The sequence below is a fragment of the Martes martes genome, assembly GCF_963455335.1.
Source record: "Martes martes genome assembly, chromosome: 14".
NCBI lineage: Eukaryota > Metazoa > Chordata > Mammalia > Carnivora > Mustelidae > Martes > Martes martes.
The window spans coordinates 86,950,236-86,963,626 of record NC_137902.1 but is presented as its reverse complement, the minus strand read 5'-3'; the positions used below and the strand labels follow the sequence as shown (position 1 = coordinate 86,963,626).

At 48.7% G+C, this 13,391-nt stretch overlaps 1 protein-coding gene across 1 annotated transcript in view; it reads left to right on the top strand.

Annotated features, from left to right (window-relative positions):
* Positions 1-541: 541 nt before the first annotated feature.
* Positions 542-13,391, top strand: part of LOC308355043 (contactin-associated protein-like 3) — a gene marked incomplete at both ends in the record, with an annotated part of 141,256 nt that continues 128,406 nt past the window's right edge. The window contains one exon of the mRNA XM_080822947.1: positions 542-626. Within this exon, the coding sequence (XP_080679073.1) occupies positions 542-626 (85 nt within the window). The remainder of the gene's footprint in view (positions 627-13,391) is intronic.

The window sequence follows — 13,391 nt, the reverse complement described above, 5'->3', positions numbered from 1 at the left end:
GAATCATTAAATGAGTTCAGAAGGCAAGAAGTCTCCTTTACAAGAGTTTTCCATTCACGTAAACGTCGTCTTCCAACCCGGTTAGCTGTTTCTCTCCCCGCCTCGCCTTTCCCACCAGGGACACCCGCACGCGGCACAGGCGCACCCGCGCACCCATCCCCAAGCCTCAGGAGACCCTTTCCTGGCGCCGGGGTGGACGCTCCTTGGACTGCGGCGGGCCAGGCCGGGCCGCACGGTCGGTGGGAGCCCCTCGCATGAGCGAGCCGGGCTGGCAGCGGGGGCAGCGGGGGCAGCGGGGGCAGCGGGGCCCCGGGGTCCCCAGCGCAGCGCGGGCGTCAGGCAGGCCGGGGTCCGTGCGCACTTCCGCCCGCTGCCGCCAGGGGCACCCGGGGCCTTGCGGGGCCGCAGCGTGGGCACTGGGCGGGAGGGGGTGGGTGTGGCCGCAGAGCGCGCGGGCCGGCAGAGGCAGGGCGCGCGGGCCGGCAGTTGCGGGCGGGCCCACCGGAGCCGCCGGACGCCGCGGGCGCAGGGGCGCGAGGCCATGGAGCCGGGCGCGGCGGCCTTCCTCGGGATGCTCTTTGTCTGGGCGGCGCGGCCCTGGAGCCCGGCGGCGGCGAGGGAAGCTCGTGAGTACGCCCGTGCTCCGGGAACTTGCCCGACTCTTGGGATTCGTGCTCCCCTGAGCGCGCGGGTTTGCAGAGGCACCGCTGCGGGGTGCGGGGAAGGGGCGTCCCGAGGCAGCGCGCCGCGTCCCAGAGCCCGCAGCGGGGCTCGCCGGGCTTTTCCCTCCCGCCAAGTCGCCAGCGCAGCGAACCGGGTATTTGCGGTGTCCCTGTGGGGAGCGGAGTCTTTCGGGGACAGCCCAAGTTCTGGTGGAGCCCAGGGTCCGCTCGAGAACAGGCGGGGGGGCCGGCGCCCGGGGGGGCCAGGCCGGCGGGGCCGTGTCTCTCGGGAGCCGGAGGTGCGCAGCCCGCCCCGGACCGGCCCCGCAGCTCGGGAAGGCCGGACCCCCTGCGCCCCCGGGAGCGCAGCCTGCCCTTTGCGCTCGCGTCAGGTCCGGCTCCGCGCGGTGGTGGGTGCGGGGTTCGTCGAGGCCAGAGCCTGCGGGCGCCGGGCGAGCTCGGGCTGACCCGTCCAAAGACGCCGCTGCGCGTCCAGAGGCTCGGCCCTCCCGGGATTTCACTCTGAACATCAGGAAAAGTTGGAAGACCGCTGCTCAGACTGAACTCGCCATCCGAGGCTTTTCTTCCCTTAAGGGGTTTTAAGAAAGTCCCTCCTGTCTTCTCTCCTGGCTCCTATTCAAGAAAAATAAAATAAAATAAAATAAAATAAAATAAAATAAAATAAAATAAAATAAAACCAAACCAGATCAGGCGTAGGGCTCAGGTCAAGCTGGTGTGCGTTTCCAGAAAGGGCTAGCGGGTTCGTTCGGAAACTGACCTTGCTTTGGGGGTGTCCGGATTCAGCCCTTGCAGGGCCGCCGGACTCTGCCCTCACCGGGAAGTTGGCTAAAGTGAAAAAGCTTTGCACCTGAAGTCACTGTCCCACTCCTTCGTCCGTGGATGCGGGAGGGCGTGATGATTGTCTGGTATCGTCATCTAGTATTAGCTCATTTAATGCCATATCGGGTATGAGTCACTCCTCAAAATGAGCCTTAATCTCTTTTCAGCAAATACTGCCCCGTGTTTCAGACGTAATTTTAATTTAGCTTGGTACGACAACTGCTCTGATTTAATTAAAATGGGGGCATTTAGGTAAAATCAGATCCTCAGATCCTGCAATAGAGCTCTTTTCATTTTGCTAAAAAATTAAAAATGACCACTGCTAACGATTCGTTGATATCAGTAAATTGTAGGATGATTCACATCCTACTCTGAGGTACCATTAAAAAGTCACTGGCAGTCACTCCTACTTAAAGGAAAAGATTCTTCAAAAATCCTTCCTGTGAGGGAGAACAGAGTGCCGTGTTGACTTTCTCGTCTCTGTGGTGCTGATTACAGCGTATTGGCAAGATCGGTTGTTGTGGTATTTATTTTCACTTAGTGTTTTACTCCCTGAAGCCCACGGAGGTATCAGGCTCTTTGACACTGAACATCCTTCTTCGGAATCCTGTGCTCTGGGATGTTCTGTGTTTGAATATCCGTGCAGACACTTGGGCCAGACGGGCTGGGTGTCCAGGCTCAGCCCCTCTGGGTCTCGGGCTGACTCCAGGTGCTGATGCTAGTCTGTGCTTTTCAGCCTGTGTGTTTAGGTATATTTAGTACTCTTATGAAAAGTTCAGTAAATTCAAGAGCTCATGTACATTTGCAATGGAAGGATGTTTTAGACACTCAGGTTAAAGTCTTTGATCAGATCGCCACACAGATGACACCTTCACACATGGAGTATATGTTTAAATGACTTTGCAGATTTAAAGATTCATAGAGGCCATGCAGATGGCCTTTGATAATTTCTCAGTAATCTCATCTGGCCACATCATCTGTAGCAGTAGAAATAAATGGTCAATGAATCTCATGTCTAGATTTGCTAGTTTGACCAAATCAGTGTTTTTTTTTTTTTTTTAACTCCTGCGTATTTGGGGCGTGTGTGTTGTAATGTGTGTACAAGCAAAATATGTCAGCACATATTTGCAATCCGTTATTACTAAGTCAAGGTAGAGGGGTCTTTTTTGTTCTGCCCCAACATTTGAGAAATTCTTGCGGAGTTTGCCGGCAGCGTGGGATTTAAGGTACAAACAAGAAATCATGAACATGAATATTGCTGAAGTCTTTTGTTGGCTATCCTCCTTGCCACCCCCCACCCTGCCCCGTTTTAGTGTTTTCAAAACTCAAATAATCCTTTCAGATAGAACTTTAAAATGAACAAACATGAAATATTCTTGAGCACTAGCTAGAAATTAGAGTTGTATATGAGTAAAAAAAGACAAAGGTCTTTGCCCACGTAGACCCAAAGACAGAGTTACTCTCTTTAGAGCAAGTTGTCAGTAGTAAAGCAGCCAGCCAGGGATCAGCCTCGGCAAGGTTCCGGCCTAACAGGTCCTCTCAAGGAACAGGACTTGTTTGAAAGATTTGACATCTCAGAGATTACACATGTGCGGTACGAACATTTCTAATCAGTGGGAAATTTCATATCAGGAAGATGATACACGGGAGGGAAAATTTTTCTAAATAGCCATGATCGTGGGCTTGTTTTGTTGCTCTGTATTCTCTGTCTTTTTGAAGATAAAACAAGGTGCATTCTGCAAAACAGGGCTTAGGACCTATTTTTTTAAAAATGTGAACATCTCCCTGGTCTGCCTTCTAAAACTCTCTATCCTGAGTCAAGATGAGAGTGTTCTAATACGGATCTGTCCTCTTAAATAACTCAAGAGGGAAGTTAGGATATAGATTCCAAGTTAGAGCCCTGCTTTCTGGAAGTTGCTCTGTAGGCTGTTGTTGGCTCCTTTACTTCCTACCAAGAGCCACAAATGGAAGAAGGTGATAGCTCCTTGCTTTAGAATTACGCTGGTGAGCCCACGATTCCTTTATGAATTCCAAGACCCTTTGGGAGGGAGAAGAGATATAATCTGAGTATGAAAACATCAACATTTTGGTTGTTGTTAACCAGTTTCCCAGATTGTGCATCGCTCTGAAGGGTCATGTGTACCCCCTCCCACTTGGGAACAACAGAATTGGAAGGTAATTCACAGCTGAATTATTTTCCCCATGTAAGTAAAGTATAAGCTAGGGCTGACAGCTGCTGCCCCCTTTCCATCTCCACCAGAAAAGGACCCAAGCGTATGTGAGAAATTTCAGTCATTGATGGTGATTATTTGACACAAGTGATGACATTTTTACAGATCCAAGATTCCGTTTAGTGAGCATGACTGACTTGTTTTCACTTTGTTAAAGCTCAGTGCTTGTAATTTTCTCTAGAAGCTTCCTCGTGAATCCTTCCTTTCCAAAGTGCCCTTCTTGTTGCAAGAAAGAAAGATATATTTCTGGTCCACTACAGGTGGGGCCCCCACTTCTGTTCTCGGACTGATCATCTGAATTTGTTTTCATATACTGACACCTGTCCTCTTCCCCAGTAAATCCCTGCATACATAGGAGAGATGTCTGACCATGACTGGGGTGTGGACCAAGCCCGTTTTAACAGCAGCCGCGAGAAACCGAACCGTGGTCTCCACGGGCCTCGTAGGGCTGCCGCCTCGGCTGGAAGATTTGTACGGAGTCGAGCCCTTCCTTTGTCGAGCCTCGGCTTCTGTACGTGCGGAAGCTGTACTGTGTCTTCTCTGACGCAGGTGCATGAATATAATCCTGTAATAGAAATGATCACACAGTATTATCCCTTTAAAATGTAAATAACGTGCCCGGTTTGGTATAGTATCGAGGCCCTTGTAGTCTTTGAACCACCCTAACCTGGTGACACGATGAGCCTTAGTAATCTGGAATAAAATATACGCCTGCGGAACCTGGTAACTGGACATAATTCTGTAACTACTAAGAGGAATAAAATCACAAGCATGTGTTTATTTTATAGAGAGAGTGAGCAGGCACACGTGTGGGAGGGGCAGAGAGAGAACAAAGAATCCCACGCAGACCCCCCTTCAACACAGAGCAACCCCGCGTGGGCGGGGCTCGATCCACGGCCCTGAGATCACGACCTGAGCCAAAATCAAGAGTTGGTCGCTGGACTGGCTGCGCCACCTGGGAGCCCCATGAGCGCTCATTTAAGTAAACGTATTTGTCACGTGTCTCTTCTCGAGGGTTTTGTTTCTCAGGAGGCTTGTTCTTTCAGCCGACATGGATTCTTGTAATTATTTGCTAAGTGTCGTCAAAATTCTTTGTTACTGTCTGAGCGTCCGCGATCTCCGGGCAGGCCGAGAGGGTAAGAGGCTCCATAGGGTCTGTCAAGGCGTTTCGTCTTGACCCATGTGGGCTAGACTCCTTCTGGGGTTTTCACTGGTTCTGGCCTCTCTTTGCCTCAGTAGCCTGCTCTGTGTTTGTCTGGAGGGAGCCCAGGCCTCCGTGTTCATCAGCTGCGGCAGGAAGGGAGCCTGTCAGAGGGGCGCCCCTGGAGCGGTGAATGTGGGGTCCGCTCCTGCCGCCGTGAAGCGTGTTGGGCAAAATGAGGCCGGGATAGATGGGTGCGAGCTGTAGCGAGCAGCGGCGTTCAGACAGTCCGGAGAGAGCCTGCGACAAACCAGTAAACAGACCCGTATTTATAGCGTTTGAATGCACTTCCCAGAAATACTGAGGTGGTGAGGATGCTTTTGGGAACACGGAGAAAACAAACCAAAAACGCACACAGTCTGAGGCGATCCTCAGCACAGCGTGGTGGGCAACAGCAGAGCCCGCTCTTCCAGTTCTGGGAGACCCTTCGCAGGACAGACGGAGTGACCCGAAGATACGTCATCAGGGACCCTCCCAGGCCTGGAAGGAGGTTTTGGGGAGAGGACTGGCGGTCATGAAAATCTGCTTTTTCAAGTTGATTTTGGGGGGAAAAACCCCAAATCATTCAACAATACTTCATAAAGGACCTATTCACTAACAGAAACCTCTCAATGAACTGAGCAAATTTCAAGTTGAATTTCCCCCCTTAAATCAAAATTAGTCTTTGACTATAAAAGTATAAAATAGTTCCAACAATTTGGAAGTAGCAGAGCCAAGGGCCTCTCCCCACCAACTTCCTAGAGCCTTGAAGGCTCGGCTTCAACATACAAAGTGCTTCAGAGTGACCTCTGCAGGATCCCACTCCCCCGGCCCCCCGTGGCCACTGCCGTGCTGCTGCTTTCGGCACGGGCTGGTTCGTGTTGAATAACTTTTAAAGACTGAATTATTTATGTTAGCCTATTTATGAGAGGCATTAGACCATCCAAACAGACATACTCGTTATTCCTCATTTGAATTCTATGGCATAGGATGACATGCTTTAAAGATGTCTTTTATCACGTGTTGTGAAAAATTATACACAACTTGTAAATACTGTGGAAAGAGAGGACGACAGCATGACCTTTGTACCTTCCCTCGGAGCATTGTTCCATAGGCCCCCACGATTGTCTAATTCTTCCGAATAAGGCAGCGTGACGACTGGGTCATTTCCTGTTTGATCAGAGCTTAGACACTAAGACAGTACATGTTACACTGATTTATTTTCAGATACACGTGGTAACTATGAAGGTTTATTGCCCTGTCGCACTGCTGTAGGACAAGAAATGGTGTCATGTATCTCATCTGGGTGGGGTCTTTTACTACTGTTGAGTACTGTGGGTTAGACAGTCGTGGGGGGAGTTAGGTATAGGTGCTGGGTTACTCATGCAGAGAAACATGGAGAATTCTGCTTCCTGAACTGGAGAATAAATTACTTCAGCATGTGTTATTTTCAGGGACCATGACAAGCTGTAAGTTTTTGTCTTCCCGAGTAGGCTTGAGATGTGGCTTTCGCAGAATCTATGGTCTGGGGTTCTGTCCCCGATTTAGTGGTTGTTGCCAGGGAGAAGGAATTTCCAGGCCATGCATTCACCACTGGGGGGCCAGGACTGGTGGCCCTCATGTGGGGCTGGGGGTTCGGTGACCTCCCGGAGGGCTGAGACCCAGCACTCCCCTGCTCGGTCCCTGCCGTCCCCTTGTCCCCTGGCTTGGGCTGCTCAGATGCTATGGGAGTTTTCTCTGGGGCTGGTGAGCCCGCGGTTAAGTCGCCAGCTCAGATGACCGCGGGCATGACCTGCTCCCTGGGGACATTAAATCAGGCCCTGCCTGCAGGACCCAGGCTCCAGTTAGTTCTTATTTTAACGTCTGCGAATCCCCGGGACAACCGGAGAGGTCGACCGGGGAAGCTAAGCGCGTGGTGTGGGAGTGCTGCCCAGCCCAGCGGGGGCAGTGTGTCCGGCGTGTGCGTGTTGGTGCGTGTGCGTGCCCGTGGGTGTGCCCATCGGCGCGTGTATGGGTCCGTGTGTGTGCATGTCTGGGGGTGTGTGCGTCCGCGCGTGTGCCTGTGTTGATGCATGTGTGTGTCCGCCTGTGTGTGTTGGCACGTGTGCATGTCGGTGTGTGTGCGTGTCCATGCATGTGTGTGTGTCGGTGCGCGCCTGTGTGCGTGTCAGCGTGTGTGCGTGTGTCGGTGCGTGTGTGTGTCCACGCGTGTGCGTGACTCTGTGCCCAGATGTGTGCGCGTCAGCACATGTGCGTGTCGGCGCGTTTGCATGTGTCAGTACTTGTGTGCATGTCGGTGTGTGTGCGTGTCTGTGCGTGTGCGTGTCTGCACGTGTGCGTGTGTCGGTGTGTGTGTGTGTGTGCATGTCGGTGCGTGTGCGTGTCTGCACGTGTGCGTGTCGGTGTGTGCGTGTGTGCATGTCGGTGCGTGTGCGTGTCGGTGCGTGTCTGCGCGTGTGCGTGTGTCGGTGCGTGCGTGTGTGCGCGTTGGTGCGTGTGCGTGTCTGCACGTGTGCGTGTCGGTGCGTGCGTGTGTGCATGTCTGTGCGTGTGTGTGTCTGCACGTGTGCGTGTCGGTGCGTGCGTGTGTGCGTGTCGGTGCGTGTGCGTGTCTGCACGTGTGCGTGTCGGTGCGTGCTTGTGTGCATGTCGGTGCGTGTGCGTGTCTGCACGTGTGCATGTCGGTGCGTGCGCGGCCAACCCCAGGGTACAGGTGGGCACAGAGTGCTTCGAAGCCATCATCCGCAGAGCCTCCGCGAGCCTCATCCTCTCCCCGTGTCTGCACCGACAGTGAGGCCGAGTGACCGCCTCTGCTGACGTGTGGGCTTGGGCTGGCCCTGGACTTCGTGTGTAGACCAGTGAAAAACTGGTCTGTCAGGACCAGGGCCCTGGCAAGCATCTTTCAGTTTCAAGTGGCAGAAAACCCCATCACATGGACTTACCCCAGGAGGGGAACTGTGGGCGCCCATCGCTTCATTTCAGGCAGGGCTAGGGCCAGCGGGTGAGGCTGTGCCCGGAGGCTTGGTCTCTCCTCCTCCTCCCAGGGGGGCCCGGTGTTCTGGCGGTGCTCTGTCTGGCAGATCCACGGCCAAGGTTGGGCTGCCCAGCCGCACCGCTGGGGACAACGCTCCCGCCTAGCTGGACTCTGGCCCTCATCACTTCAGAGTGGTGTGTGCTTACTTGTCCCTTGTTCTGAGCTCCAGGAAAGCAGGGACTTCTTGAGGGGACAGGGCATAGTTCTGAGAGACAGTGGGCTGTTGAGTACGTAAACAGGCCAATGATTCACTTTCCCAAAACTTCCAGCCAAATCCCTAGATCTGACTCTCTGTATTGTCTCTGCTGGGCTGTGCGGCCGTTCCTACCAGGGGACTGTGACAGGGAGGGGGTGGCCTTCTGACCCACCTGGGGTGGAGCCAGGAAGGGATTGGGATTCGGTCCCTGACCCGGTGCTTTGCCTGCATCATCCTGACAAGGAAGCGAAATGCACCATCCATTTAGGTAATTAGTCTAACATCTATTATGAAAGCACTGGCTTTCAGGCTCTTATCTGCTTCATAGAGCAGATGGTCGGTTACGTGCATGCCTCCTTCATTAGATTTTAAAGTTCCTGAAAACAGAATCACATTTATTTGTCCCTACAGCTTGGCTGATGGTGCTAAGTATTTACCAAGAAAAGAAGAAATTAATATATTGAAAATATGCTATTTTGAAAGTATATAGAAGCCCTGCAGCATCCTCATGGGTATTCTATGATCATTCTGCAGGTAGCCTAGTAAAAAGTTAATTTTTACACGAGCATCCCTGACTCAGCATTTGTCCATGGAAAGATTCCACTCACTGATTTCGAATGTTTCCTTTTCTTTCGGTTGAAAAATGCATGACATAATTTCTGGCCGAAGGCCAGGTGAATGGTGCATGTTCTAAAAGCTGCTGGGACCCTAAGGGGGCACTGAAAAGGCTAAGTGTCAGGGACACTACCCAAGACCAATGTGCGGGAACGAGGAGGCCTCTGGGCAGGGGTCCTTGGACGAGATGTCTGTTTCTAAGGAGATCCTACATCAAGCCCGAGCCGGGCTCCATATTCGGGGTGTGAAATAGAGGTGCTTGGGAGCATTGTGTCACTGGAGGTCCCCAGAAGCCTGGTTCACCCACTAGATGCTTGACGCCATATGTCAGCCTAGTGGGAAAGGCTGACTGTACAACACGGCAGAGGACAGGGAGGCCGACAGATGGCCCCTGCACCTCAGTGTGGCTGTCCACTGCCGTCTGGGCAGCCAGGAGGCTGCGTTCACTTGAGCCACAGCTGTCTCTGGCATGCAGCCGTGGACTTGTGGCTAGGAACCCGGCACGCCCAGAGCAAGCTCCTGTGTGGTCTCAGGCTTGATTCCCTTGGTCTGGGCTGGGGGATCTTCCCAGTCAACAAAACCTGCTACTATTATAGAAAATGTTTATGACTCACAGGCTCGAGGGCTTGATGGTGCCTAGAGAATATCTCTACTTTCAAATGAAGATTGCTTCTGACCCTGTTTTCAGAATGACGTAGTGGGGGCACCATTTCCACGGTGCTGACTCTAGCAGTGTCCTTTCAAGTAGCACAGAACTAAAATTCAACAAGGGTCCTCAAGGCACTGACCATACTTTCAGAGAGGTGAGGGGGTGGCTAATTGAAGTGTGGTCAGTACCCCAGTACAGCATAGTGACTGGATAGTGACTGGCTAGCTCTCTCCTTCATGCTGTGCTTACAGGGAGGGGGACGGCCATCTGTCACCAGACAACCCAACTTCAATGCCACTGAATACTCCCAGGCTGTACCCTTCATCCCATGACGTACTCATTTTGGAACTGGAAGCCTCTACCTCCCCCTGCCTTGCTCCCATTTTTGCCCATCCCCTCTCGCCATCACCAATTTGTTCTTTGTATTCATGGGTCTCTTTCTGCCTTGGTTCATTTTGTTTTTTAGATTCCACCTAGAAGATGAAATAATATGGCATTTGTCTTTTCTGTCTGGCTTATTTCACTTAGCATAATATCTTCTAGGTTCATCTGTGCTGTTGCAAATGGCACGACCTCATTCTTTTTTATGGTTGAGTGATATTCTGTTTATATATATATATATATATATATGTGTGTGTGTGTGTGTGTGTGTGTGTGTATGTGTGTGTGTGTGTACACACACACACACATACATCACACATGCGTATCACCTCTTCTTTATCCATTCATCTATTGATGGACAGGAAGGTTGCTTCCGTGTTTTGGCTTTTGTAAATAATGCTGGAATAAACTTGCGGAGTACATGTATCTTTTTAAATTAGTGTTTTGATTTTCTTTAAGTAAATATCTAGTAATAGGATTACTGGATCATATGGTATTTCTATTTTTAATTTTTAAAAAAGACGTATTTATTTATTTTAGAGAGAGAAAGAGAAACCAAATAGGGGGAAAGGCTGAGGGAGAGGATCTACAAGCAGATTCCCTGGTGAGCGTGGAGCCTGACGTGGGGCTCCATCTCAGAACCCAGAAGATCAAACCTGATCTAAAACCGCGAGTCAGATGTTTAACCACCTGAGCCACCCAGACACCTCTATTTTTTATTTTTTTTTTGTGGAGGAACTTTGTACTCTTTCCATAGTGGTTGCATGGATTTACATTCCCACCAACAATGCATGAGGGTTCCTTTTTCTCTACATCCTCACGAACACCTGCTATTTCTTGTCTTTTTGAGTTTAACCATTCTGACAGGTGCAAGGTGATATTTCACTGAGGTTTTGATTTGTTTCCCTGATGCTGAGTGACCTTGAACATCTTTTCATGTGCCTGTTGGCCATCTGGATGTCTTCTTTGGAAAAATGTCTATTCAAGTCTTCTGCCCATTTTTAATCACATTATTTATCTATTTATTTGGTGCTGGATTGTATAATCCAACTGATGCTACTTTTTATCTGGCTATTTTTTTGGAAGTCTTCTAGGATACGTAGTATCTGGCCATCAATACAGATGGTTCGACCTTTGTGATTGTTAAATGAGTGTTAGTCTCCAAGCCAGACATATCTGTATGTACTTTAGGATGCAGTCTCAGTTAAAGTGGATATGAAGACACCAGTGTGGACCCCTAGAGAGGGAGTGTTCCAGCTTGATTCTCAAAGATTAGGTTTAGCGCTCTCTCTTCCATTTGTTCCTGTTCCCTTTTCTTTAATTATTCCACCACTCACTTGTTCAAACCCTCCATGTCTCTGGAACTGATGTGCGATAGTTGTCTCCACAGTTTCCCTGTTGCCAGTTTACCTCCTCCTAATCCAGTTTATTCTACTGCCAGAGTAATCTTTCTAAAGATGATCTTACTTTCCCTGGTAGAACTTTCATGTATTTTCTTATATCACACACACACACACACACACACACACACACACACACACACACACAGTCCTTGAAAGGTCCCTTCTCTTCACTCACTGCTTTCATCTCCTCCTTTAACTGACCCTGAACTACAGATACCTCACTGCACTGACATTCTCACCAGGGCTTTCTCTCTCTCTCTCTCTCTCACATACACACACATGCACACACAGACCTGTTTCCATTTCTGTCTCCTCATGCCTTGTCTTCCTGTTGAATGTGTTTTTCTTCTGCAATCATCTAGGCTCATGGATCCATGTCCAGGAAACACATACCTACAATAAAAATAAGAACAAAACACATAGAAGAAACAAAGCATCACAAGGGAGAATCAGAAGAAATGAGAAAGTGTGCAGATAAAAATAAATGTAGATGTTGAGATCAATTTAGAATGTACAATTTGTTGTATAGGTGTAAGGAAATAAAAGATGGGGAGAATGGAGAGAATAAGGATGATCGAAATGATTGAGCAGAATTGAAAAAGAACAGTGTTGAAATGAAATTCTTTATCGTTGGTGTAAAGAATTCAGTGGCTGCTGACATGGCAGATTAGACACAGGTGGAGAGAGACTTAGCAAATTAGAAGTCAGTCGTGGAATAAAAAAACAGCATGTTCCATAGGGAGACAGGCAGGAAATATGAAAACCAGGCCAAGGGGCATGGAGAAGAGCACAAGATCTCTGTGTCAGATAGGAGTTCTGGAAAGAAGAAACAGTTAAGATGTGTTTCTATAGAAAGGTGATCTATAGCGGCCATCTATAGAAATTGCCCAGAATTGAAAAGTCACCAATCTTTAGATTCAGGAAGACCTTCAAATCCCTAGTAATACAAAAATATTACCACCCACAGCTACACTTTATGTTGGAACTGTTGAACCCCAGAATAGAGAGAAGCTGGTAAAAGTGGTCTGAGAGATGAATGACGAACAATAAAAGCAGGGATGTGAACTCTTAAGTTTGTGAGAGGGAATAATTGCCAGCCAGGAATTGTAGACTTACTGCTTTAAGGTGAGATAAAGTCATGCATAGAAAAAATAAAATCCAAAAGTATGAAAGACCAACAAAGCTTCACTAAAGAAATGTTGATGGGTAAGTTTAGCAAGAAAGGACATGATTACAGAGGGCAGTACGAGACGTAAAAATCTAGCAACTAGTGTGCAAATCTGATCACACATTTGAGCAACAATAAAGCTGTATGTAAAACATCAATGTGCAGTTTGTGCGATGAAAAGAAAGAAGACAAGTCTATGTGAGCAGTGGAAAGCCAACATGGAAAGGAGTGATCAGACGTAAGGCATTTTATGATCCTTGCATTATTTTGTGGAGGGAATTAAAATCAGTTTGATTGTAGGCTTTGTTAAGTTGTAAACCAGAGTGTAGTACAATGTTTTAAGGAGCCCCACAAGAAGAATAGTAATAGGAAGTATACCTTCCAAGCCAATAGAATAAAAAAAAAAAATGGACTAGGTGGGGGACAGATTTCAGACTATTCAAAAGAAAGAAAGAAGAGAGGGAAAGAAAAATAAGAAAGCTTTGGATAAAATAGGCAAACAAGTACATAAAACAAACTGTAATGAAGTGATAAGGATATAGCGATTTGAATAAATTATTTCCAGCTTTTATATTTTGGGTATAGAATATATTGGACAATATTATTCAGGATTTCAATTATATATAGAATATTTACATTTTCGGACACCTGGGTGGCTAAGTGGGTTAAAGCCTCTGCCTTTGGCTTGGGTCATGATCTCAGGGTCCTGAGATCGAGCCCCGCATCGGGCTCTCTGCTCAGTAGGGAGCCTGCTTCCCCACCTCTCTCTGCCTGCCTCTTTGCTTTCTTGTGATCTGTCTGTCAAATAAATAAATAATATCTTTAAAAAATAAAGCATATTACATTTTTACTTGACCAAAAAAAAAAAACCCAAATCAAACCCAGTTTCAATAAATTTGAAAGAATTATCAACTTAAAAGTAGAAGAAAATTTCCTATAACTGAAAAGGAATAATGTGTTTTGATTACAGAAGCTCTTGTTGTGCCGAGTTAAATAAATGGAACACAATAATGGGAATTGTTGAATAAAGAT